At 41.3% G+C, this 27,463-nt stretch overlaps 1 protein-coding gene across 6 annotated transcripts in view; it reads left to right on the top strand.

Annotated features, from left to right (window-relative positions):
* LOC137257380 (helicase domino-like) overlaps window positions 1–22,951 on the top strand; it is a 78,686-nt gene extending 55,735 nt beyond the window's left edge. For 5 of the 6 annotated variants that reach the window (XM_067794751.1, XM_067794743.1, XM_067794736.1 and 2 more), the window contains 22 exons: window positions 61–263; window positions 1,296–1,465; window positions 1,728–1,924; window positions 2,465–2,579; window positions 3,161–3,319; window positions 3,750–3,929; window positions 4,388–4,471; window positions 5,277–5,411; window positions 9,461–9,496; window positions 10,816–10,972; window positions 11,380–11,612; window positions 11,974–12,201; window positions 12,714–13,001; window positions 13,711–13,914; window positions 14,940–15,092; window positions 15,625–15,841; window positions 16,377–16,519; window positions 17,033–17,134; window positions 17,658–17,807; window positions 17,981–18,143; window positions 18,523–18,621; window positions 19,602–22,951. In XM_067794751.1, the coding sequence (XP_067650852.1) occupies window positions 61–263; window positions 1,296–1,465; window positions 1,728–1,924; window positions 2,465–2,579; window positions 3,161–3,319; window positions 3,750–3,929; window positions 4,388–4,471; window positions 5,277–5,411; window positions 9,461–9,496; window positions 10,816–10,972; window positions 11,380–11,612; window positions 11,974–12,201; window positions 12,714–13,001; window positions 13,711–13,914; window positions 14,940–15,092; window positions 15,625–15,841; window positions 16,377–16,519; window positions 17,033–17,134; window positions 17,658–17,807; window positions 17,981–18,143; window positions 18,523–18,621; window positions 19,602–20,350 (4,165 nt within the window). In that variant the 3' untranslated portion in view covers window positions 20,351–22,951. The remainder of the gene's footprint in view (window positions 1–60; window positions 264–1,295; window positions 1,466–1,727; window positions 1,925–2,464; window positions 2,580–3,160; window positions 3,320–3,749; window positions 3,930–4,387; window positions 4,472–5,276; window positions 5,412–9,460; window positions 9,497–10,815; window positions 10,973–11,379; window positions 11,613–11,973; window positions 12,202–12,713; window positions 13,002–13,710; window positions 13,915–14,939; window positions 15,093–15,624; window positions 15,842–16,376; window positions 16,520–17,032; window positions 17,135–17,657; window positions 17,808–17,980; window positions 18,144–18,522; window positions 18,622–19,601) is intronic. The other variant, XM_067794722.1, reaches the window with a different exon arrangement.
* The last annotated feature ends 4,512 nt before the right edge of the window (window positions 22,952–27,463 follow it).

Genomic DNA, 27,463 nt, shown 5'->3' with positions numbered 1-27,463 from the left:
ATTTGGTGTACTGGTTTCATGTACCTAGTGTAAAAGCTTACCATGTTAATGACTTTTCAGGTACTTGTTCGTCACTCCTTCAGTGGTTGCTCCCACCATAAAGATGCATGTCTCTCATCCCTGTCCATCAACTGAGCAAGCCAAGAAGAGAATGTCTTTCATGCTGCATCAGGAAGTCTCACCCCAAACAGCATGTCTACACAGTCTTTCAACAAGAATGATGGTCCAGTTCCCAGAGCTCAGGCTTATAGAGTATGATTGTGGTAAGTTAGTCAGTGTCCTTGTATTTTTGGTGTATATTTGCTTTAATTGCAAAAAAGTCATCAATCTCTTGTGATGTATGTTTTAATTCAGCTTGATCGTGGAGAGGTGAGGTAGCGTAGTGGTTAAAGTCCTTGTTTCTGACACCAGAACCCAAGTTTGATACCCATTGTGTTGAGCCCATTTCTTGTGTCCTCCACCTTCATATTGCTGGAATATTGTGAAAAGGGACATCCAGCTCCACTCCACTCCACTCAGTGTGCTTCCAGTCACTGAACTAATAGATACTATTACCTTCATTTGTGGTCATAGTTTATCCCTTTACTTCTTTGATTTTAAGATGTGGATTGGTTTGTGATATCGAGACTTTAAAAGGATTCACTTGTCTGACAATCTTGTAAGACAGGTTGCTATTGATCTCGAAGAGTAAGACATCAGATACCTATGCCCTGATCACACATTGTGAGTGGTTGGACACCTTGTCTGAAATATTCAGCCTAAACTATGTATATATCTAGTTAAATGAATGTCTAGGTTTCTGTGCATGTAGTGTGACCTGGAAGTATCTAGTTATCTTACTGTTCAGGTAGGTTTCTGTGCATGTCGTGTGACCTGGAAGTATCTAGTTATCTTACTGTTCAGGTAGGTTTCTGTGCATGTCGTGTGACCTGGAAGTATCTAGTTATCTTACTGTTCAGGTAGGTTTCTGTGCATGTCGTGTGACCTGGAAGTATCTAGTTATCTTACTGTTCAGGTAGGTTTCTGTGCATGTCGTGTGACCTGGAAGTATCTAGTTATCTTACTGTTCAGGTAGGTTTCTGTGCATGTCGTGTGACCTGGAAGTATCTAGTTATCTTACTGTTCAGGTAGGTTTCTGTGCATGTCGTGTGACCTGGAAGTATCAAGTTTTCTTACTGTTCAGGTAGGTTTCTGTGCATGTCGTGTGACCTGGAAGTATCTAGTTATCTTACTGTTCAGGTATGTTTCTGTGCATGTAGTGTGACCTGGAAGTATCTAGTATTCTTACTGTTCAGGTAAGCTTCAGACCCTGGATATTCTGCTCCATCGGTTGAAATCAGGAAGTCACAGAGTCCTCATCTTCACCCAAATGACAAAGATGTTGGACGTGTTGGAGGCCTTTCTCAGCTACCACGGTCATCGATATCTCAGGCTGGATGGTACAACCCGAGTAGAGCAGAGACAGGTACCCCACACTTTGAGGCACATACTTGTACACTTTCACCCAAAACCATTATAGACTATTAGCCTTACCACCAGAATTGTCCATCATGTAATAGGATTAATTTTGTGATAATAAACTTTTAGTTAAAGAGTAAAACCAAGATTTAATGACAGTATCTTTTCAATCTCTCCCTTGAACAAATACTTCAGCAGCGCCCAGCTTGTCTTCACAACAAACTCTAAGAAATATGCTTCTAACATCTCATTTTCTGACTGATTAACAGGCATTAATGGATCGGTTCAACATGGATCGTCGTATTTTCTGCTTCATCCTGTCAACAAGGTCTGGCGGCATTGGCGTCAATTTGACAGGGGCAGATACTGTGATATTCTACGACAGTGACTGGAACCCAACCATGGATGCCCAGGCCCAGGACAGATGCCATCGGATTGGCCAGACCCGGGATGTTCACATATACAGGTAAGACTCCAGTACTACTTGATAGAACTGTGAACGAAGAGGCAGATCATCTTCACCATCTTCCATGCCTTGTTTCTGGGTGTGTTAGCCATTATTGTACTGACCCTTGAATATCAGATTAGAATCGGTCTTCAGTAACCCATTTGTGTTGTAAGAGGCAACTTATGTGATTGTATCCCAGTAGTGGGTAGAACAGTGCTCATGATCTTAATTGCTGGATTGCCAGGTCCAAACTTGTTTGTTTACGTACTGCTGCCACATAGATGGAATATTGCTGCATGCAACAGTAAGCTATAAACCAACCATTGTAATAGTTGTGGTAGGATTTTGTAAGAAAATGTTGATAAATTGTTTTCTGTTGCAGTGTTTTAAGATGCAGTGTTTTTGAATAACAATAATGTCATTAAGAAAGTTCAAGCGGTGTTTATAGCATGTTGTTAGTAGCACGCTTTTCTTCTAAGACTATGCATGCATGCACATGTCTTGGTTACTATTTATCTGTGATTGACATTTTACTTCTTTTTTTTTCCTGTTGTATAGACTCATCAGTGAGAGAACAATTGAGGAAAATATTCTCAAGAAAGCAAATCAAAAGAGATTATTAGGTGATCTGGCTATTGAGGGAGGCAACTTCACCACTGCATTCTTCAAGGAGGTAAGCGATGCTCTCTACCACAGCTTAGAACTGGTACCACCAGTACTTGTTTAATGCTGTCATATAAAGATCCAAGTGGTCAACTCCATTGACTTGAGGGGTCCAAAGACCGATGTTGGATTCTTCACATGTTAGCAATATATGAAGCTCATTTCTGGTGTTTCCCCTGATGATGGTGGAATATTGCCGAAGGCAATTGACACTCGCTGTGAGTGGTTTGGTTGTCTTCATACCTCTGATGCTGAGGGTCAGTGCTGATGATATCTTTTGGTTGTCATTTTTTTGCATGTCACTGTTTGCCCAAATCAGGTTTTCTACATCAAACAGTGCATCGATATGATACATGTCACAAGTCCTGTTTAAAGTGACTACCATAGAAGCACATTGATATCAGGGTGTTCACCTCCAGAATGATGCAAGGTAAAAATACTGTTAGTATTTTTATACTGAGAGTTGTGACAATGTAGTTTTGTGTGTCGCTATATGTTTTTTTCTTCACTAGACACACAAAAAACATTTGCTTGGTTAATAGATATTATAATGTAGAATCAGATGCAAAAGTTTTTTTTTTCCATTTGTAGCACACAATCAAGGAACTGTTTGAGGAACCCTCTGGTCTAGATACTCTGGCCAAGGAGAAACAAGCCCAGGCTGCCATGAAACAAGGGAAGGAACTCCATAAAGAACCTCCTAAGAAACTGCCCGAAGGAGAAACAAATGTGCTGGCACAGTTTGAACAGGTGAGTAATTACAAGCATGTCAGTAAAGATTTAGCAAAGACAAAGTGAATGTAAATGAATTTGAAACAAACATACATTAGCTGTGTTTGGATGGCTTTATATAGATGGGAAGCTGCTAACAGGAGCAGTTAGACACTGAAATGACACATAACATGTTATGACTTATCTGAAAATCTTTCCTTTCCTGTATATGCTACATATCAAGTTATCCTGGATGGAACACATACTGAACAAAACAAATAATTGTACAAAAGTAATAGTCTTTGTTTCAGTGTTAATGGTTGAAAAGATTGAGAATTAAAAGTGATTTTTTTTTTGCATGTTAAATATTTTATCTCTGTTTGATATATAGAGTCCATTGTTTGGGACAGCAGCTGAAAAAGAAGGAAGGAAATAGCTCACACAATTCTTCAACTTGATTGTGTTTCAGGCTCTCAGCAAGGCGGAAGATGAGACTGACGCCATTGCAGTGAAGCTTGTTAAAGCTGAACAAAAGGCAGAACTGGCAGAGTTTGATGAAACCATTCCTTGGGATGAGAAAGAGGCTGAATCAAAGAAGGATGATGAAGTTTCTAAGGTTGAGCTGGAGCTAGCTCAGCTGGACAAGGAGGTAAATCTAAATGCTGAAGTTCAGGTGTTGATGTTTCCACCATCACTTTGATTCTCCTTTTTTTGTCATTGATGAACAGATAATCTGTAATTAACTGCAACTCATTGGTTAATCTCATAAACATAGTACTTGGAACTTAAGAAGCAAGATGACATACTTCTTGAACAGCATTTAGACGATATACACATAAATGTTAAGAGTTTATGGATGTGTGCTGCATTACTTTGAAGAAAATGATGTTTCAGAGCTGTTCTTACTGGTGAATATCCTCCAAAATGTTTTGTTCCTCAAATTATTGAAGTTGATATCCTTTGACTTGTGCCTTGATACCCTCAAGGCTTTCACGATTCACCTGTTTTGCAGTGTTTCATTCAGTAAATGATTGTGAATCTTCGTTAGTCACTGATGTTCAATAATCTTGGAGTTAACTATAATTGATCATGCTTGTCTCCTTTTAGCTTACCCCTATCGAGCGGTATGCTGTTGGAGTGATGGAGGCCGAGATGGAACCAGAGACCATTGAAGAACTCATGATTGCAGAGGTACATTTCTTCATGCTTAAAATAAAGAATATTCAGGACTATGTAATGTTTTTTATTACTTTCTCCTTTCAACTTGAGTGTGTTTTGTTCCTGATTCAGTGTGGGCGATAATTACGACTTCTTATCCAGTTTTGGTCTGTGGGATTGGCTTGTGTTTAAAGTGTTCACTTGTCAGGTTGTGAAGACCCAGGTTCGATTCCCCACATGGGTACAAAGCGTGAAGTCCAAGTCTGGTGTGCCCCGCTATATTACTGGAATATTGCTAAAATCTGCTTACATCTAAACTCAGTCAATTAGTCTTGTCCATTTTGTTAGTTTGGACAGGGCAACTGATGTCATCAGGTGAATTGTCCTGTGTGTCTAGAAAGAATCCTCAGTTGACAAAATATCACTACATTTGATATTAGCCCCCTGGAAACATATTTAAAAGCAATCAGATGTACAATTATTGAGTATGTTGCCTGACTGGTGACTTAGTTGAAACCCAACGTACCATTATCACCCGAATTGGTGCTTATGGTATCAGTCACAAGATTCTCCAGTTCACACAGTTATTCACAGACCGCTGTCATGTGACTTGACTATTGTTTGGTGTTAATTACTAAAACAACTGATAATGCTGTGGATGGGGCCATGTAGCAGTGGGGTAACCTAGTGAATAAAGCGTCCAGGTTCATTTCCCATCATGAGTGCTTGGTGTGATGCCTATTTCTGGTGTGGCCTGCCACAATAAGGCTGGAATGTTGCTAAAATCAGCATTAAATCATTCTCACCCCTATAACTTTTGATTGATTGCCTATTGCAGGAGGACATCGAGAACTCAAAGAAGGAGTGGGAGCTAGCTCGGCTCAAGGCGTTGAAGGAGGAAGAAGAACGCCGCCTTGAACTAGAGGAAGACGAGATGTTGTACACATACTCTCGGGATGATGCTTATAACCAGGTGAAGAAAAAGAAGAAAAACCGACTAAAGAAAAATTCCTCATACACTAGTGATGACTTTGATAGTTGCCCGGAGTCCAGGCCTTTAAAGAGTAGTGCAAGGTTGAATGAGGCCAAGGAGAAGGTGAAGGATATCAGCCCTAGGTCACAGAGATTGCGGCAGAAGTCCGGTGATTTAAGACTTTCAGGAGATGAAATTATCAAACCTAATCTCAGCCCAGTGAAGGAAGTAAAGAAACTTACCCCCAAACTAAAATCAAAACCTGGCCCTAAGAGAGACACTCCTAAAACAACCAAGAAAGAAGCAGCTAAAATTACACCTAAGGTTGCCAAGGAGCCCAAAAGTACCCCTAAAGAATCTAAAAGTACTCCAAAAGAGCCCAAAAGCACTCCAAAAGAGCCTAAGACTAGTCCTAAAGAGCTTAAGGAAAAAACACCCAAAATTCCCAAACCAAAGAAAGAAGTTGTTAAGTCGGCCAAGAAAGAGGCCAAGAAAGAGATAAAGATTAATTCACTGTTGTCCCCCACATCCCTGCCGATGGCTGTTAATATTGCTGATGCATTGAAACTAAACTCCCACCCTGTTCCCAATGCCCAACCTGCCGGTGTGGTTGAGATTACAGCAGATCCGACACGGATATCTGGAGTCTCAGCACCAGCTGTCTCACAGCAGGTCATCCAGCCACTCATCCAGCAGACTGGCTCAAGGCCCATTCTCAAAGTTCCCACCTTAGCTTCTTCACTGGCAACTACTCCAGGCACCCCATTGACCCTTCCTACTCAAGGCAATGTAATTATCAACACACCACAAGGCAGGGCTATTGTTCCCCATAATAGGATAGTCATAACCCAAGGAAAGGCCTATGCAGCTCCCCAGCCCATCAAGGTCATTGCAGGGCCTGCACAAGGACAAGTAATAGTGTCATCACCTGTTGCACGAGTAATTTCCCCTGGAGGAGCAACTTTAAACTCTGTTATTTCCCAAATGCAGACGAGATTGGTTGCACCTGCTCCAACTCAGGTTTTTAATAACACCCCTCGTATCAGATCCCCTGTCAGTGTTAAGCCGACTCCTCTTTCTCCAAAGGAGAACTCTGTACCCCCTCCATGGTCCAATCCAAATCTTGTTATCCGTACCCGTCGAGCTTCTCTCCAAGAAGCTGCAAAACAACCTCTTCCTCAAACCAGCATCCTTGGGGGAGGCGTCAACCTTGTGTCTATTGCCCCCGCCCCTCCCACCCAACATGTCATAGCATCGCCAATACCAGGAGTTGCCTACAATATTGTCAAAACGAATAGTCTCCATGTTCCTATTCTCAGCAACAACCAAGCTGTGTCTTTAAGTAGACACCAGATTATTCAGGCTAACTTGAATCAAGCTATTCCAGGACAGAGTTTTGTCATAGTCAATCCAAAGAAGACTCGTTCAGCTTCTCAAGAGAGCAATGGCCATCCAGTGAATGAGATTCGTGACACAGGATGATCTCCCCTAAATACAGTTAATGTTAGGAAATGTGTTCAGTAGAATTATAACAGTTAACCATGTTAACTGATACTACATAATCTACTATTTGTGCATATTACATGAATGTCACGGACAATTCATATCTGACAAAGTACTTCATGTGAAAGCCTAAAAGAAACTTACGTTAGGTTGGTTTGTTTGTAAGCCTTTGATCATGCTACCTCGATTTGTTAGATGGGGGTGTCTGTGCTCGTGTGCTGTATGGTCACATCTCAAGGGAGGGGGGATTTCACTGTGGGGGTGTTTACTGAACATGGCACTGAAAATATGTCATGAAATGGTCATTACTGTGTTGCATGTGGCACTTCCTCCTACAGCTGTCTGCTCTATTGCTGTTAAAGGTGATTCATAGTTGGTGGTTGTTTGTCAAGTAGAGAAGCATCTTAGCCTAAAAGGCTGTAACATTGATCAAAGCCGAATTATGCCAAAAAAGCTACCTTCGTTTCTTCCACCATAACTTTGATGCTAGTATGATTATTTTCTCTTTTATGATCAAGTATTGTCCATGAAAGATTTTTATTTTTGAAAGAATGATGCTATATCTGTTGCGTTAGCCTGAATTTTATGACTTTGTTACAATGAGCAAGTGTGTGAATCTGCTTATTGAGCGGACTGCATATTGACATAGTGCGGTTGTGAGATGTGGATGTATATAGTCATGATACATGAAGTGTGGCATCTGTATGAAAACAATAATGGAAATGTCTGAGAAAATGTCAAAATAATGTTTTCTGAGAATAAAAGATTTTCTAAATGTTCCTGTGTGTGCATCTCATTTCACTCTGTTGTGCATGTGTAATACCGGCCGGGTAGCCACAGCACTGATCTGCTCAAGGTTTTTGGTGTCTCAACGAAATTCCATGAACAACTACGCCAATTAATCTGTATTCTGTGTCTCACTTATGCACTGCCAAAATTATTGTTGGGCTTTATTCTTGTTAAGTGAAATGCTGGTAACATTTGTCTGACAAATTAAAACATAAACTGAACTTTTGTTCTTTGGTATGTCAGTTAGACATTTCTTGAAAGTTTGCTTTTTTATCATTGAAAGGTTAGCTCCTAAAACCCTATGGTTGTTACTTTGATGAGTATGTTTGCCATGTTCATAACTCAAGAAAAAGCCCATCAATTGCACTAACAGTGCTCTGTTCTAGTGCAGGTTGAGTGTAATTTGGGTTGGCCAGGCATGCGATTTCATTTGATGTTCCTCCTTGATTGCTAAGACTAAAGTGATAGGCACCAAACCACCTTGTCCGCTGTGCCACTGGCCCACATTACACACGCCACAAAGTGAGATGCAGACTACACACACAACGCACACCTACACTCATCAAGGCTGACAATATTTGACTTCCAAGATGAACTACACCTACAGCAGTTACCATCTACACGAGACTGTACTATCGTATGGCTTTATTGAGATTTGCAGAATATCCAGATTGTTGAAAATATTCTGGCTGAAAAATCGTGTCTTCTGAATTCTTCCATAGGTTTCTGTGGAAAGGCATTTTTAATCAATGTTTTTTTATTATCTTCGAATGCTTGGAATACCTGCATACATGGTATTTGAAATCCTTAAACCTAGACATTACTAATGACACATTTATTAATTCAGATCCATGCCGGTTTTGAAGGGGTCAAGTTAATGATCTTTCAAAATTCTTCAAGTCTTTGAAAGATGGAACACCATAGTGTCCTGTTGTGACTTTGAGATTAGCCTTTAACAGAATTATATGACTACTTGCATGAATTTGTTCACTTGCTGATTGTAGAATTCAAATAAGCTTAGAAACTCGTAAATGTAAGCTAGGGTTGGTGTGCAGACGTAGCAGCAAATATTGTTTCCTGGTATGTGGGATGTGGGAAGTTTTAAAGAAAATTAGCAGCCATAAAGGAGAATGTTGAAGTAATGGATTTGAACAGAAGGGTAGCGGACAACCATTCACATCTGATACATATGCATTGAGGAGGGAGGGAGGGGAAGGTCGGGCTGTATGTTGCTGGTACAGAATAAATCCTCTTGCTCCGACATCAAAGTCACAACATTTACAACATTTATAACAGTTGCCTACCACAAACTGTACTCAGGATCTTTCATATCCAATTTTCTGTGGATTTGCCTGGCCACTGCAGGTTTGTTTGACCAAGATCATGTGAGATTGAACATATCTTCAGATTGAGGTGAAATGGCAGCTTTTGGATTTCTTTCATAGAACTCTCTCCCTTGGGAATGCATTCTACCAATAGAATTACTGCAGACTTTGACTCTGCTTTCTCTTAATGGAGGAGCAGACACTAGTCACGTGACAGTGTTGTATTGTATTACAGTATGTGAGCATATGCTCTCCTGTTACTTCACTAAAACTTGATTTGAGGTTTTAAAGTGGGACTTTTTTGTTGCTTTTGCTGCATCTCACATAGTAATTCCCTTTCCCTTAGTTATTTTTTCAAAGATTCTTATACAAAATGGTGTGGGAGTATGAAAATCCAATGAGAAGAAATGTAAGATTTTGCTCTAATTACAGGTGTATGTATCGGACTTGGGACCAGAAACTATGCCGGTGAGTTGTTTTCTATTTAGAAGACTCCATAACTGTACACAGAATAACTGGACAGAAACGGGTATCAGCTGATCAGCTGATGTCAGAGAAACTGGTGCACTGTCCATTCTGGCTAATTTGTTGAGCTATAATTTGCTATAGTCATTTGGTTCTGACGGTGCATACACATTTTGTGCACAGAGTAAACGAACACCATTCCTTCTTTAATCCCCTTATTGTTGACCGCCATTTGCTGTAAGAATAAGAGAATTGGGAAATAGTCCGATAGGGTTGGGTTTAAAGCTGTCTTGAGAAGTATTCCACATGCCTAGATGAGGCATGCCAAGTATATTTCGGAAGAAAATTGCAATGATACAGGGGTTGGATGCTTTCCACTCTAGGGGAATCAGTGAGGGTAAACAGGGATTCAGACATGCAATCAGATACTCAAGGGATGTAACTCTACTGCAAGTTGTGGTGCCATGGATGAATCCTATAGCTGTTCAGGTACATACAGTCTAATGGTCATTGGCAAACAGCCTTGACCTTGTCCGTGCCAGATGAAGACAGATCACTATCATGAATTGAGATATAAAGGTTATGTTAAAGGGACAGTATTGATGATTATGACATTGTGATAAGGGTTCATGAAAAGATGATAAAAATGCGAGCTCCAAAATCGAATAACCAAAAGTATTAAGTGGTAATAAGTTGAGATGCAAGTGTGAAATATACAGTAGGCACAAAGAGCCTCTGGCAGTATGGGCATAAGTCCAGAGGGAATTATATGCTGAGGTAATTGTTTGTGTCCTTGTCAGTAAATAAGTTGAAGGAACACAGATAATGTATTCATATAAGTGTAGTATCCTTGCAGGGCTCCAGATAAGGGCCATATCGGCATATGTACCGATTAAAAAATATACGGTAGGAAATAATTTAGAAAACGTAGCAGATATGCACCACAGCTGTGGTTTAGTGTGTTATAACCATTTACAGACATATTTATGAGAAAAAGTATTGTTTTATTTTTTATTGACCTGTTTAGACTAAGAGTAGCTATGTGCATTATATGAAAGGAAACACAAAATTACTGGTACTGAACATGCAGTATTCTAAATGTGCTTTAAGTTTTCCAGTACTCATAAGGTTTTCCATTACTACTATATTGATAAAATAAGGAGTGTGTGCTCCTTACGTTAAAATATCTGGAGAAAAATTATGTTTACATTAAATGGTAATAAGAGATTGCCTACAAATATTGCCATATATTGGTTTAGTTCTGAGAAAATCAAGAGTTCTATCCTGCTGTTTTAAATAACTGAACTGACTGTTTTATGAAGATGTGGGCTCCTCCAACACCGCCAAAGGACGACAACGATGTGTACATTGACCAGACTATGTACTTCCTGTATGAGCCAGCGGTGATGACAGAGACGCAGCTGCCACCTGTGTATGTGAGGAAGGAGCACAAGAAGCCACGAATAGAGACAGTCACCAGTAAGTCAATTGTTTTGCTGCATATAGCCCAGGTGTTAAGGCATGTACCTGAGTATCATACCCATGTGTGAAATGTCTCCCCAGCAATGATTATCCTGAAGTCTTCATGGATTCCAGTTAATAAAAGGTTTCCATATTTGATAACTTCATTGTAGGTATACTGTGAAATGTTTTGGTTCGATGTCCTGAATTTGCATTAGATTTTCATTTTTGTCGTAAAAATTTGTTTTGAGAATTTCCCTCTTGGAAGGAACTTGACAAGTAGATATTTGGGTGGTACAGTCTCTACTTCATGTCATAAAGTTATCTAAATATCTTTAAAAAATATAGGATTTTTTGCACTTGAAGGTGTTTCACAAACTTACATTTTCATGTGTCTTGGATTTTCAACCTGTGTTTTCCCTTAGCTCGCAAACAGAAACAACGAAAAGAAGAACAGCCACGTGTTCCACGTTCCCTGTTTGATCGGCCAACTGCTGCATTGTTGAAGATGAGGAGAGAAGCCAAGCTACAGAAGCTGAAGCAAGGCTTGATTAAACCCTACCGTCCAGCAGCACCTGCTGTGCCAAGCAAGCCTGTCCTTGACACGGCACCCGACCACCCAGAATGGCTCATTCATGAGGACTGGGCCCTTCTACAGGTGTGCAATAGTTACCTGCAATATTGTGATATGAGGTGATGAGTCTATAGAAGGCCTAGGTGTTATGGTTATATGTGCTTTGCTGTTGTAAGGCTGTGTTAAGGAATACGAGATACCTTAATGCTTTGATCATTTTGTAGAACTTGGCTGTGGACTTCACCCCCAGTTCACAATAATTTTCATTTAAGAGCATTTAACTAAATATTTTTATAGTGGTGATTGGCAATAGTTTCCCTTCAAAATTATCAGCCATAAAACGACTTCAGTTTGAGTGAGTTTTCATTTTTTAATGTAATGGCATGTTCTATGAACTGGGTTGGTATTGGGCCAAACTTGACATCTTTTAGTGTTTCTGTTACAGGCTGTGCAGACACTTTTGAGTCTGCCACTCAACTTGATGGTGGTGGCTCCCGCACACATTCCCAACTGGGACCTCGTTGCCGATGTTGTCAACAGCTGCAGCCGGGTGTACCGCTCCCCCAAGCAATGTCGTAGTCGCTACGAGAATGTTATCATTCCCAGGGAGGAGGGCAGGATCCTGTATGATATCAGCCCTCGGAAACAAAAGAAGACAAAGGGGATATACAAGGTAGGATATGTGGTTAAGCTCACATAAAGAGAAGGCTCAAGATTCCAGTTTACTATGACTGCCATTCATCACAACCAGCCAGTTTCATTAGTCTGTGAGAAGATATTAAACTTTTCAAATCATAGGAAAACTGATGTGTGTTGTCCAGTTCTCATAATACTGATCACTTGATTATCTGATCTGGTCCTGACTGTTTAAGGGAAGCAGTCCAACCACAGTAATATTGAGAGGTGTAACATTGAACAAAACATAAATAAACAAATAATATTTGAATGAATGATTGTTGTAAATACTAGCTAAGGTCAGAGAAAATGTTGCATCACAGACCCATTTTCCTGCCTTCTTGCAATGCCAATGAAGGCTGGTCAGGAAAGATATTTAATGTGTAACTATTCATATGTGTCTTTCATCAAAGCTTGGCACTGCCACAGTACATAGTAATTGAGCTCATGCATGTATACATTATTGTTCCTTCTTGATCCAAGACTGATTGTCATGCCTTCATTCCCCAGACCAAGAACAACCGTCCAATGCGAACCAGCCAATTGTACATCCAGGACAGCAACAACTCTGTCACCATGCTGTACTCCCTCCGCTTCGACTCCGTCAAGGGTATCGCTGGTAAGAGGCCCCCGACGCTGAGGCAGACCCTGGTCAACCCGACTATGAAGAACCCGAAGCATGCTGCAGTGCTGCAGGAGAGTGGCATTATCTATGACACCCCACTGACGCCCCTACAGGTGGCAGCCAACAGGGCTGATCGAATTGCTCGGGAAAAGAAACAGAGTCAAGTTGCAGCTGTGAGTTCACTTTGTTCCTTTGTCACAAATTGACACAAAATGTGTCCATCATTTCAGTGTCCTCATAACAGATTCACCATGTGTAGTTGTTTCTAATGATACCAGATTGTCATGAATTTAGAGGTTGTTTAGTCAAAATCTTTGTTCATCAAGTTGAAGTCCCTAATCAGTAAAGGTTGATGCCACATAATTCCATATGCTGTGAACTTTGCATTTAATACTTGACGTTAAAGGAATTAAAAAAAGTTTGTTGTGGTGATATGTCTCCAGTGTCTAAATAGGATGTCCATGTTGAACTGTCATCGTGTCTCAGTGGGCTAGAACGTATAACCAGACTCCAGGGGCCCGTTTCACAAAGTTCTCAAGATCTCATAAGTTTCCTCATAGCATCACTACCTCCTACACCGTAACATAGGAGGTACCAATGTTACGAGAAAAGTTAGATCTTAGGCTTTCGAGAGCTCTGTGAAATGGGCCCTAGGCTAGTACAGCCCACAATGCATTGTCACCTGCTTGCCATGTCTCTGTATGACCACATTTACATGACGTCTAACAGCCACGTCCCCTCACCTCACCTCACCTCACCTCACCTCACCTCACCTCACCTCACCTCACCTCACCTCACCTCACCTCACCTCACCTCACCTCACCTCACCTCACCTCACCCTGAACTTTGACCTCAACCTGACCCTGTGGTTGTTCACTGTAGGCTGCAGCGGCAGCAGAACAGCAGCTTGCAGCACAACGAACACAGCAAGCTCAACAGCAGCAGCAGCAACAGCAACAACAGCAGCAGGCCGGGACCGTGGTACAAGGCACCAGTACAACCTCAACTCCGGTGGTGCCTGCAGCTCTCCAGGCCTCACATCTTCAGCCTCTCGTATCCGTGGCGACAGCTTCCACTAATGTCATTGTAAGCTTCTTGACTATTTGTACTACTACGTTCTCAACATGTAGACATGGGATGGGCGGGTAGCCTAGTGGTTCATTCATCACACTGAAGGCCTGGGTTCGATTCCCAAAATTGGCACAATGTGTGAAGCCTATTTCTGAGCTCCTCTGTCGTGATATTGCTAGAATATTATTGAAAGTGACAAGAATCAATTCTCATCCTCTCACTCAACTTATAGACAATAAACCCCACAGAAGCAGATGTGTTTATCAACCAGATATGTCAGTATGTATTGCCCAATATTTAAGTTTCATGGTTTATGACAGCAATAAAGCTACAGTCACTTTAACAAGGTCCATTATCCTCAGATTAGAAATGAAAGATTTAAGGAGTGTGTAGCTAGACTGTAATGTTGAGCAGAAAACTCCAGAAGATCAGGATTAGATTTTGTTGTCAGCATGTTTAAAGAGGCGACCAAGGAATTTGGGTGGTCAGTCTCGTTGACTAGGTTCACACATGTTGTATTCCAGTTGTCAATACTGGTGCTCAGTGAGGCATTCCACAAGAAACAAACAAGTTGATTAACCAACAGATTGTACTGAAAACTGAAGTTACCTGGCCCACTTATATTGTTTCACTTATCCCCATACAAGATTCTGATGTAATCTATGTACAAAGTAATCGCCCAAATCCCTTGTGAAAGGCAGGTATCCCCCTAAGTTGTAATAAATGAAACCTTTGTTATCACTATTAGTAGATTTTACTCTTAAATGTATGTTTTGAAATTACTAAGTTTAACCATACAAAAAGAAATGTTTATGAATTCAGTATCCAGGGCCTCTGACAGGATGTAGGTTGGAATTCTGGTTCTGTGGGCACCCTGTCTCTACTCCTGTGTTGCACCAAGCACTTTAATGTACAACATGCATCACTGTAGATTTCCTGCCACAACAAGCTTGATATTGTTCAAAGAATATGCCAGCCTGATGAGCAGATAGCAAGATGTATGTTAGCATGTTGGTGATGTTAGATGTTTCACATTATAGCAGGCCGGAGCAGTGCAAAAGATGCCGGTTGGGCAGGCAGTATCCATACCACGCACCCTCAGCGCCGGCAACATCGTTGTCAACACCCCAGCTGGAATGACTAGTACCTTTGCTGCCATCAACAAGCGCATGAGCCAGGCCAATTCCACAATTGTAAGTCATTCTTCGTGTTATTCTACAGGAAAAATACGCTGGTATGTCTCTTAGCATTCATCAAAGTTACAACTGTGGTAATGGTTTGAGGAATCTATACTGTGATTCATATGCTTGTCAGAAATCTCTGATAACGTTTTTGTTATCACAGAATTATACTGATTATGTTTCCAGGTATGTCAGCATTATGCCATGTATAAACTCAATCATGCAACTGGAATACAGCTGTGTTTCGTGCTTAACAGCAAACTAATCCTTACTTCTGTCAGTGTTCTTTGGGTGAAATCAGTTAAGTTAGTAGGGAGATTCATCTTTAATCACTTATGGATGCATAACATAGAGTGCTTTAAGTGGGTCTAAACTTTTGGTAGTTAGTTTCATATTAGAACGTTCTGGTGTCGTTGGTTACCATGCTATGATGTCTCATTTAAATGTAATCACTCATACCTCTATTGATCCATATTTTAAACACAAGTTTTAAAAAGTCGAGTGAAATTCTGTGCCAAAATCACTGTCTGAAGTTTATCAACAGGCTGTGACAGGCAACCTGACCCAAGCTGTGCGGGCACGAGCACCGGTGGCTGTCCATGAGATCACAACTGTGACAACACAGCCTGGCCAGGTGGCTGCAGGTGTCCCAACAGCTACAGCAACTCTGCGAACAGCAACAGCGTCAACAAACCTTGCCCATGCCAATTTGGCCACCCAGCGAATACTCACAGGCACCACTGTTACAGGCAAAGGTAAAGGTAATAATCTTTTAGACAGGATGTCATTGTTGAGGTGCCATTGCTGTAGTCTTTTTAGCCAGTTGATAGATTGGGGAACAGTCTTTCCACGACAATTTAGAAATTTGCCATGAATCTGTGAGGTTTTCACGAAAGAAAAAGGAAACTTTTTAACTTTAAGCTTGATCCAGATAACACTTACCGATCAGGTAGTGTTTTTCAATGGAGGATGTGGGGCGATGGAGTAGCATGGTGGTCAGAGCGTTCGGTCTTCAAGCTAAAGACTTAGGTTTGACTCCCTACTTGACTACAATGTGTGAAGCTCATTTCTGGTTTCCCCAGCCTTGATATTGCTGGATTATTGCCAAAACGTTGTAAAACTAAACGCACTCAGTGGATGGAGTTAGGGTCTAAAAAGGGTTTTGAGTTGATTACTTTGTGTCATCAGGATACAGTTGTCGTATAGCTGTTGCCAGTAGACGACCTGAGATACTCAGGGCTGTATGTATGTGTACCTTTTACTGTGCTTGCCCCATTATACCACCCTCTATTGCAGCTACCACAGTGCAGCAGCAGTTGAATCAGTCAGCCTTGAAGAACTTCTCACAGCAGCAGATAAACATTCTGCGTCAGCAGCCTTCCATTGTCCGCCCACAGAACCCCCAGCAGACCATCAGGACACAGAAACTCAGCATCACCGTCAGTATTGTCATATACTCCATAATGCCTATTTGCACCCATGTTTCAATACGTTCCAGACATTTATCTTGGATTCCCAACAAGGATCCTCTTGTTGGGAATAATATTGTGTTCACAATTTGAGGTGTTTTTCTGTTCTTATGTTCTTTTTGCCTTTCTCATTGTAATTATTAGACCTATGGCAGAATATTGGCCTCTGGTTGCTTGTTGTCCCACTGGTCTCTCTGTCACAGACTTGGTAATTATCAGGGCGTGAGTTTTGACTTAAATATTGCTAACTGTGATCTTCAGTAGCATTCACTCAAATATCATCGAATGGTCTTTGTATTTGCTAAAGTCATCTACTATTACATATAAGCGCAGTGATGAAGTACCCCATTGGAATTTTGGATCAGGGAAGGTCCCTGTCAACCTATGCCAATTGTAAGATGTGGACAGTAATTGCAATATGATGATGCTGACCTGACAGAACATGTCATGCAATTGATCCTTTGGTCAATGATGTATTTACAGACTGACCAAATGAGGCAACAGATCAACAAACGACCAAATGCCTTAGTTGGACAACAGAAGTTGATCAGCACTCCACAAGCTCTCCTCACGTCAGTTGCAACAGTAAGTTTGAACATAAGTAGTGTTGACCATGGGATTAGTTGGGTAGCCAGGTAGTTAAAGCATTGGTCGTCATACTGAAGTCCGGGTTTAACTCCCCACATGAGTATGTGGATCCCATTTCTGGTGTCTGCTCCTGTGATATTACTGATATATTGTGAATAGCCGTATAAAAGCCATTCATTGAACTATGGGCCTTGCCGTGAGAATTTTCCATTGAACCACAGATTTGATTGACCTGGATTCAATTCTTGTGAATCGTCAAAGCTTCTGGCCCCAAAAACTCCCCCAACTCGTTTTCCTCTTTTTTTCACCCATATTTTCATCAATGGGTCAGAAGGGGCTTGGTGACTTCAACAGTTGCATGACTGAATTTTATGAACATGAAAGAAGCTTTCTGATCTGAAATGGAATAATGAAGAATTTGGGATTGTGAAGCGTTGAAAAGGCTTTGTTGTGATTTACTGTAAGGGCCTTAAGTGACATTCATTCACTCCATAGTTCAATTTGTAACATGTTTGAGCAGAAGCAGGGAATTCTGAAGCAGCCTACGATGAAGCTGACGGATGAGCAGATGTTGGCGATTCGCAGAACAAAGACGCAGCAGGGTACAGCTGGAGCACAAGCAGGTCAAAGTCAGTTACAGCTGCAGGTCACACAGCCTCAGGTCAGACAGGTGGGTCAGACAGGAGACTGGTCAGATGTGGGTACAGGGCAGTCAGTTACAGGTGCAGCCGCTCTAGAAAGCCCACAACAGGTGCTTGTCACCACTAATCTAAATATGTTGGGGTTTTTTTTGTTTTTGTTCTTAACTTTTCCCTGTGACAAGGTGTTTATGTGTTGTTCCAGATCATTCAGGCCCAGGTGCAACAGGTAGCCAACCAGACAGCAACCTCACAGACCCCCGTGGCCACCCTGGTCAAGTCTGTGTCAGCACCAGCAGGCACCATCCCCAGCGTCACCATCCCAGTTAGCATCAACGTCAGTGTCGGACAACACAAGGCAGGTGTCGGTAAGTGTCTTCACAGGCCCATTGATTTATAGGTTACTGCCAGTCTGTGCTTGTTTTGCAAGGTTTCTTAATGGTTTAATGTTGTTTTCAGCAGTATACAGTCTTATCCATGATTCAATTGCTGCCACTAAGAGGCGTGATGGATTTGTCTGTTGGTTAGAGCATTGTGGTTTTATACCCCAGATGGGTACAGCGTGTGAATCCCATTTCTGGCATCCCCCCTGATGTTATTTTCCAGGAATAGTGCTTAAAGCAGTGTAAAGCCCAAATCACTTTGGTGTCCCCCACCTTGATAGTGTGTGAGTATTGCCAAATATTAAGCCATGCTCACTCAGCCTGTGTCAGACTTATGGATGTGAACATTTGAGTTTCTGTGCAGCTCAACGTGCCACGGTGAGCCAGCTCCAGCAGCAGCAACAACAACAGAAGATGTACCTGACCCAACAGAGGAAGACCCCACAGGGCCAGAAGGTTACCAGTAAGTCGTTGTCGTGGTATACTGTCACCATACTGTACACCTGGGTGGCGTCGAAGTGGTGAACACCTGCATCACGTAGGGTTTCCTCTCAACAATAAGGTCACACACCCCAGTACTGTTCAGATCAGCTTATAACAAACTCACTCGCTCATTCTGTGTTACATTGGGTGGTGAGCTAGCAAGTTTACCTAGTGGTTAAAGTGTTCTCTTGTCACATGAAGGCCCAAGTTCAATTCCCCACATGGGTACAATTTGTGAAGCCCATTCTAAAGTCTGCAGCCATTATGTTGCTTCAATATTGCTAAAAACGGCATATAACTCACTCACTTACTCACTGACCACAAGAAGTCTACGAGGTTGTAGAGTAACTTGCTTTCCTGCTAGGCATACCAGACATCGGGAAGGGCGATCTGTTGGCTCCAATGTTTGACTTGACCTATAGTCAACTACTGATGTGTCCCACAATTTCCATGTAGGATCACATTCTTTCACTCCACAACAGTGCATGTATGTAATCAGTGTCAAAGATTAATATTTGCTGGGCTGGTTGTCTGTTATGTGTGGTAAAAATTGTCTCCTCAGAAACTGGTATGTTCTGATCATCAGGTTTTAATGTTAGTTTTACTCTTCATGATATATGCAGAAAAAGTAATGGAATGTCAGTACTGACAGCAATATTTGTTGTTGTTTTTGTAAAGTGCACGGGAATCAAAACTTGAACACTCTGAGAGGAATATTGTTCATGAAATTTTGACAATATCTTTTGCAGAGTAATACATTGGAACCTTCGATTCACTAGCAAGATAGATGAAGCTGTCCACACTGTTGGTAAACTTCAGTGCTTTTGTTTTTTGTTGTTGTTTTTTTCTTTTGGCATTTTGTGGCCTGGTAAAATTCTAATTACTTTCTCATTCATGATCTGTCGGTACTTTGAGTTAAGTGGCTTTATGTACTGGTTAAGAGATGTGTGTTTGTTTCAGCTCTTGGACAGGCGCAGGTAGCCAAGACTCAGCAGATCCCTCTGATTATCCCACAGCAGAAGGGTGGCCTTCCGTTCACCGGTCAGCTTCTCCACCAGATCGTCAAACAGCAACAGCAGCAGGGCCAAGGGGCCACCATCCAACAGATCATAACGCATGCTTCCCAGCAACAACCCACCATCATCGCCACGGTAACACAGGGCCAAGGGACACAACCCTTAGTAGCTAAGGCATCTGTGGGTACCCCCACTGCTCACATACAAACATTGTCTGCAGCCAGTCCCATCACTGTCAGCCAGGTCACGTCTGCCACGGGACAGCATGCTCCTATAACACTGAATGTTGCTGCAGCACCAGTATCACAGGCCACTGTTGTGAAGGCGCTTACAGGTGAACATTCAACAGTGCAGCAAGCTGCTTCACAGCCCAAGATAACCACAATCACCCAGAGTCTGGTGTCTCAGCAACTTCAGCAAGTTTCAACTGCCCAGATTCACCAGATCCAGGCCTCAGCGTTACAGACATCTGCAGCAGCATCCCAACCTGCCACCATCCAGGTACACAGTCCTATGGTGACGCCGCAAGCCTCGCCATCTTCAGTCCCCACACAAGTAACTCAAACTATTCCGCAGGCCGCTACTATCGCTACTGTGGTTACTCAGCCTCAGCAACAGGGAGTAGCAGCAGTTGGCCAGGCAGCTCAAGCTAAACCCTCACCCTATGCCATGAGAACACGCACAAGGAACTGAGTGGTACACAGCACCAGTCACCTACTGTATATGCAAACAGTTCAGAGTAATAGATCTCAATAAAACTCCTTGAAAACTGTGGAACCGTTAAAGATAGGGAAGCTGCAGCATGAAGAATTGTTCCATCAGTTTGGGAGTTGTAGAGACTAACAATGCACTGCATTGATTTCTGAAACAAGTGTACATTTCTTCCCGAAATAAGTGTACAATGTGGCTGTCACGCTTTCCTGGAACAAGTGTACATTTTGTCACTTTTCAAAGAAAAGCACAACCATTCCATTCACAATGCTTTTGTGCAGACTCAACTGTTGAGTCATTCATCATTAACTTAGTGCATCCTGTTGTAAATTTGTCCATTTATAGATCTGAAACGGATGTGCTTAGTAGCATCGATTATTGTATTATCCTTAAAGGATATATACATTGTGTAGACTGTTTATGTCCTGATGTGCAAGTAAACTTCTGTGGTAGTCTGTGGTAGTTTCAGTTGTGTTACAGAAACAGTCAGTCAGAGCAGAATTTGAACTGATTTCCAGCTGTGTAAGTCTCGACAAGGTAGTGTGTTAAATGTGTCTCCTTATGGTGCTGAAGTTCAGTAATGGCAGCAAATAATCTTGTGGCAGTGCTATGTGAACACTGGATTTACAAACTTATTATGTTTCTACTTAGATGTGAATGCTAATGTCAAAGTTGGGTGGTGTTAATATTGAGTCTACATTCATGACGTACCAAATCAACCGTGTATCACCAAGTATTTGCAGGTCAGCCATTTATGTGTACACAAAATGTGTCTGAGCACTGACTGTCTTGTCTATACCAGCTTTCCAGGTCAAGCTGGGTGCTGGGTACATCACAGCAAAGTGAAATATACTCATTGACACAAATAAGGGAACACATGAAAGTATGTATGTTCCTTTTGTATATTTCCAGCATTTCACCCAAAGTGCAATGCATACCTTGTGAAGAAACCTAGAAAAGTGTAAAGGAATGCTTGTACATTCAGATGTTCCCATTTTCTTTCCCATGAGGTTATGTAAGAGTTTGGCTGAGGCACAAGATTCATACCAATTTATTTATGATTATTCATTTCAAAACAAGTTGTCCATGAAAGATTGTGGTGGAAAACAAAGAAATTCACATTTGAAATTTCTCTGGGTAAGATGTTGAATTGTAATTGTTTCTAAATAAGTAACAACATAAACATTAGGGGAAAAGTTGTAAAGTCCATCACTTTTGGGGGTGGGGTAACAACAGGATAACCCAAAAATATATTTTGTAACCTTGCTTTGGGCACATGGCAGAGTTCGCAGTAGATTTTGTATGAGTGCATGCAGAAATAAAATTATAAATATGTAGTCCAAACCTTTTGTGCATGAATTTTTCATTACAAACCTGAATCACTTCAAAATTTATTGGTGTTTTGATATGTTTCTGTTTTCGGCAACTTTTTAAAATTAAGTTGATCAAAATCTATGCGTCTTTATCATGCACAAATATTGTTTGAGTATTGTTTTAGAAGATGTCCTTGATATGCCTTTAGGGAATTATTACAGAGTACATTTTCTTGAAGAATTCCTAGTATTCTTTCACTGAACAATTAAACTTTGGAAAATGTGAAGAGAATCATGAATACTTACTTGATCAGTACTGCAATTGGTTCCTCTGCAATATGCCCATGTTGTTTGCTCAAGTTAGTCAATTTTGGGTGGGTCTTTTTAGCGAGTTTAAGTTGTATCTGTTAAATGTTGTGTTTTTGTTGAATATTCATTGTCATTGTACAAAACTCATAAACTTCACTAAGATTGTAAATATCTGACATTGCTGTTGTATCAGTGTATTTGTTGTGTATGTTGTCATCACTTGTGGAGAAACCACCACATCTGCATCTAATGTATGTGAATCTGGGTTGTATGTCTAACCTTCAGGTACCAAATAATCTACAATCAAAGTTTCAATTTTCACACTGGTAATAGTTTTTCTCAACCAAAGCCTTTAATATTGTTGCTAATTACCTTCAGTTTTGTCCCAAGAATCCCCCAAAGCACCAGTTAAGTTATATAAGATTCTAAGTTGCATTAAATTGATTACAGTGTCCTTGATACTGTTATCGATCTTGCTGCAAATTATAACTGTGCATGTTATGTTCTTGGAATCAATAATGATTTGATGGTTGTGTGTGAGCTAGCAATACCTGTGTTGTTTGGCTGTCAGTTTTGACTCTACTTGCCGTACAAATATTTCCACAAGTATACTGACAGCAAAAGAAAAGCAAGTTTTGAACAAATGAAGTTTCCTAAAAGTAAGCATTCGTGTTTTTGTCTTCTATTTTGAAAAATGACAAAAAGCCATGGCTGTGTTTCTTTTGCTGTTCAGTATATGTGGCCATCTTACATGGATACCTATAATATAAATTGACATATCAGGCTGCAGGGACAAGTTAATGTATATAACAAGTGAAATGGTCAGGAGAGCAGCCTGTGTACAATACTAAGTATGTGTTCAGGCAGATGAAATAATTGTACAGAGAAAAATGTCATGTCTGTATTGTTTTATTAAAGTGCTTGTTGCAAATCAATTTGAAAATAAATTGTTGAAACTTGATTTGCATGTAATGTGGACAGACCTCTGGGATACAGACTATCTTGCTGGATGTACATCAATCAATCCTGGGAACATGGCAACTTGGTTGCTGTAATATAAAGCATTACAAGTTCCTGTGCAGAACTTGGGCACAAGAAACATGACTGGGTTTGTATCCAAATTCGCACTGACTTTTACAAGGTTTGTTATCTCCATTTCCATGCATGTTGGTTTTAACAGTCATAAAAGTGAAAGTGTACATCACTGTGAGGAGTTCTCTCTCATTCAGCTGACATAGACTCTGCAATAACCCACCTACCTCACCAGTCTCAAATAATAATTGGATTGCTTGGTCCTGTAGTTGACCAATAGCATTTGGGATAGATTCAGTCAACGCTTCAGACCACCCGGTGACCAAGAAACAAGTGTGGCAAATCAGGCCTTTCAAGCAGGCACCATTTGTCGAAGGGATCAGTCACACCCAACTCAATACTGGTTCCTTCTCCAGGAATTTTCCCGTCCAGAAAAAGAATATTTCGGAGATACGGAAGATTGTCAACCTGAAATAGCTCGGCAAAAATTCCTTCCTAATTCACTATAGCAGTTTTTAAATGACTGGGAGAATGGTTGGTTAGTCTGCACAATCTGGATGTCTGTCTGCGTGCCTATGTTTGACCAGAGCTGTAGACATGTACGTTCTGTTGTGGGTAAAGGTTAGACAACTGCTTCAGAACTTCCTCCATTTCTCGCCACATTTTGGAATGGAATGAAGACCAGCTGAAGCCAGTGTCCAAAGGACACAATGTCATCTAGAAGCATAGGAGTGGTCACGCCGTTAGTGGATTCCTTCCAAGACTAACTAGACAGAGAGAGACAACAGTATTTAGACGACTGGACTTAGATCTAGGAATTGTGAGTTGTTGTTTGATCTTCATCGGTGGCTACATCATGCCACGTTTTGTCATGCCAGGAATCCTAGCATTGTCCACACTTAAGAATCTCATAAAACAGACACGTGGCGCAAATGCTCCCATTTAAGCCATGTCACAGTCCAGGGAAGTAGATCTAGATACATGATACATGTATCTTCTGGAGATTAGGTTTATAGATAAATAGTTATTCAGTAATTCAGCCTCATAGCCCAGAATAAAGTTGTATTTGACAGAACAGATGTCATCTATGAACAATGCAGCAGAAATGCACCATCTCTGCAGAATCACTTTTTTAAGAAAGATTACTAGTTCTGGTAAATTATCCTCATTATTAGTATTTATTACACTACACAAGAGTCCCTGAGCAGTGATTAACACTTGGTGGGCTTGGGAGATATTGTAATCTCAGATCATGATACTTTTTACAATTAAACAGGATGTGGAACTCGTCCCCCATAATGTTGAGATCACATTGTGGATTATGTTTTAATATGCAGGTAACAAAACGTTAAAACTACGATTACAAAACTCGGTTGCCGTGGTGGTAACTTTAACACAGATGAGCATCAGTCAAGCACACCACCTACATCTATGCAAGTACGAAAGCATCAATATATGTTGGTTATGCTTTCGAATCAAATTTTCGCCTGTTAAAAAGTAACTAACATTTTATTAGTCGCGGTGGCTGAGCGGGCATACTTTGGTCTGACTTTGTGTGCTGGCGATTAGGTGTCTGACTCTTGATGGTGCGGGTTCGAATCCCGGATGGGATTCAACTAAAAAGTGCTAGAATCTGCACTTACCTCATCCTCCATGTCTCCAGGGTATACATTCCGATAACTCTCCACTATAATGGAGATATCGAGGATGTACTTTGCTAAGAAAGTGTAATCCGAAATATGACTTATTACGTTATATAACAATTTGTCATTAAAAATTATTGTTGTAATTTTACATTCTCAGAGGAAATCACCAAACAGGAGAATATCAACAATGCCGGAAAGTACACAACCGCAAAAGACACGCGAGTTTTCAAAACCAAATGCAAACCTTTGTTCTGACAACGTAGTGTTTTCATTGTAATTGTATTCTGTTGTTAACATGTTTTTAAATCCAGATTACCAGTTATTACCAACATCAGTGTGTTTTCTACTGAAAAAGAATACTGACCAAACGTACCCCAAACACAGACGTGGTGAAACATTTATTACATTCGTGAAAATTGAAATGCATGTGCAGATCGTGATGACCTTAACAATGAAAGCGAGTCCGAAAGAAATCATTTTTATGTTGACACAGTCGCCACACCACGACTTACGTGGGATACGAGGATGCCAAGCCTTGGGACGATTCAAGTTGACCGGGCTGCACAGTCATTTTAATGTTCATCTCTGGGCTCTACCGACCAGACCACCAACGGCATCTATGACCCTCCACGCAGTGTACAACCTGGAGTAACATGACAACGTCAAGACCAACCATCTGCGGACTAGAGCCACGGAAACAGCTCGCCAGAACATCGGGACTCAAAAGAGACCCATCAGTGCGTTTGCGCGAAGGAAACGTCTGCTGTCACAGACCATATCGTGGTCCTGTCCTCACTACTCGAAACCGTCCAAAGCGACTCCAGTGGGCAACTGCAGTATCGAAATGGACGTTATTGACAATGGAGAACTGTGCTTTTTGCTGAAGACAGCAGAAATTGTGTTTCGATAGCCCACTCACTGTGAGAGTATGGCGAACGGGTTTCCAACGTGTGCATTGTTGAAAGAGACTCGTCGGGCGGCCGAGCAATCGGTCTAAACCGAAGAGTTGGCCCCATGGTGTTCCAGAATCGTGGTCCACAACAAGGAAATGGCGTGACAGCTGACCCCACGTTGTACCACGTTTTGAACGTCTCAGAAATTACATCTTCCAGCAAGACAACGCCCGTGCCCACACTGCCAGAGCGCCACTAGAGATCCTAAGACAATATGGCATCAAAACCAAACTGCACTCAGAGTGGATTTATGTTCAACAGAACACCTTTAGGACGAGATTCAAAGAAGACTAAATAACCTCCAACCAAGGATAATTCCGGCTGGACTAGATCAGGCATTACGGGCCCAAGTGTCTATGGCCTTCATGAACCAGCTAAGTGATTCCATGTACAGACGGCGCAACTCCGTCGCCATCGATGCCTATGGAGGCCAACACGACGCTGACTTCGACGTATCTTAGTGATACCATTTTTGGTGAATTTGTAGGATTCCCAAAATGTTTTAAGCATAAGTCTGAACTAAATCTTCCGTTTCGGTTTATTTAGAGCTAATTAAAGTGTGCGGTGTAAAAAAACCCTATCAGAGTGCGTTTCTTTTACAGTGCAGTAATATTAATACCAGGACCACGCCGCCAGTCTGTCTGCCACACATGTATGTCATATCTGATGTGACTGTATGACTCACCATTGTAAACAACATCAATACTTCATTGGAGACAACATCAATACTTCTTGTAGTCAGCCCTCGTACAGGCAACATCTGCCAAATTGACATTGACAATATACATCGAATTCCCACCTAGGGAATCACTTGCCAGTCCTCAGGGAGTGCATGCGTAAGTTAATGCAGATGTTGCCAGAATCCTGTAATTATGGATCCAACCATACCCCTGGTATGTTTACTGGATTTTCAAGACCATACTTATATTTCTGGATTCCTCCCACGTCAAACATCTCTTGTTAGATCAAATATCAAATTTACAGCTGTGTAGCCTTTTCATGGCACCGGGTTTTATGCGAGTGTTCCCTTGTTTGGTTTTGTTGCATTTGTATGGTCTGGGGCTACTCAAGATGACATCTGTCTGTACAGGATAAACTGATCATTTCCTCACTATCACCTCTTCACTTTTCCTCTTAACATTTCTGTATAATATGAAGAACAAGAATCAAACACTTTTGAGGTGGAGTTTGACCTTGCAAGGCTTCAATATTGTGATTAGACGCATTAAGGACAATGGCAATGTTTTTGCTGATGCTCTCTCCATCGTTTGCATCATAACGTCAATAACATCACATTCATATTTCAAACCCAAGTTTGGTTATGAACGATCACTAATCTTTGGAGAGGAATCGGAAATTACATGACGTATTACAATGAAAGCCAATGTAGTGGAAACACTGTGTATATCAGAGGTATGTGTGAAGTGTGTAGGGCTACCAATACACCTTCCGGATCAGTGCGTCATATCTCTTACAATGTGACCCGTGAAGGTCCCGGGGTAGAATAGGCCTTCAGCAACCCATGCTTCCCATAAAAGGTGACTATGCTTGTCGTAAGAGGCGACTAACGGGATCGGGTGGTCAGACTAGCTGACTTGGTTGACACATGTCATCGGTTCCCCATTGCGCAGATCGATGCTCATGTTGTTGATTACTGGATTGTCTGGTCCAGACTCGATTATTTACAGACCGTCGCCATATAGCTGGAATTTTGCTAAGTGCGACGTAAAAATAAACTCACTCACTCACTCTTACAATGTACTAATGATTGCCAGTGAAAACAAATCGGGAAAACAAAGTCGTAATGATTCACACTGAAAAAATGTCGTACCATACTGTTAT

The sequence above is a fragment of the Haliotis asinina genome, chromosome 1, assembly GCF_037392515.1.
Source record: "Haliotis asinina isolate JCU_RB_2024 chromosome 1, JCU_Hal_asi_v2, whole genome shotgun sequence".
Taxonomy (NCBI): domain Eukaryota; kingdom Metazoa; phylum Mollusca; class Gastropoda; order Lepetellida; family Haliotidae; genus Haliotis; species Haliotis asinina.
This window is presented reverse-complemented; position numbering and strand designations above follow the sequence as displayed.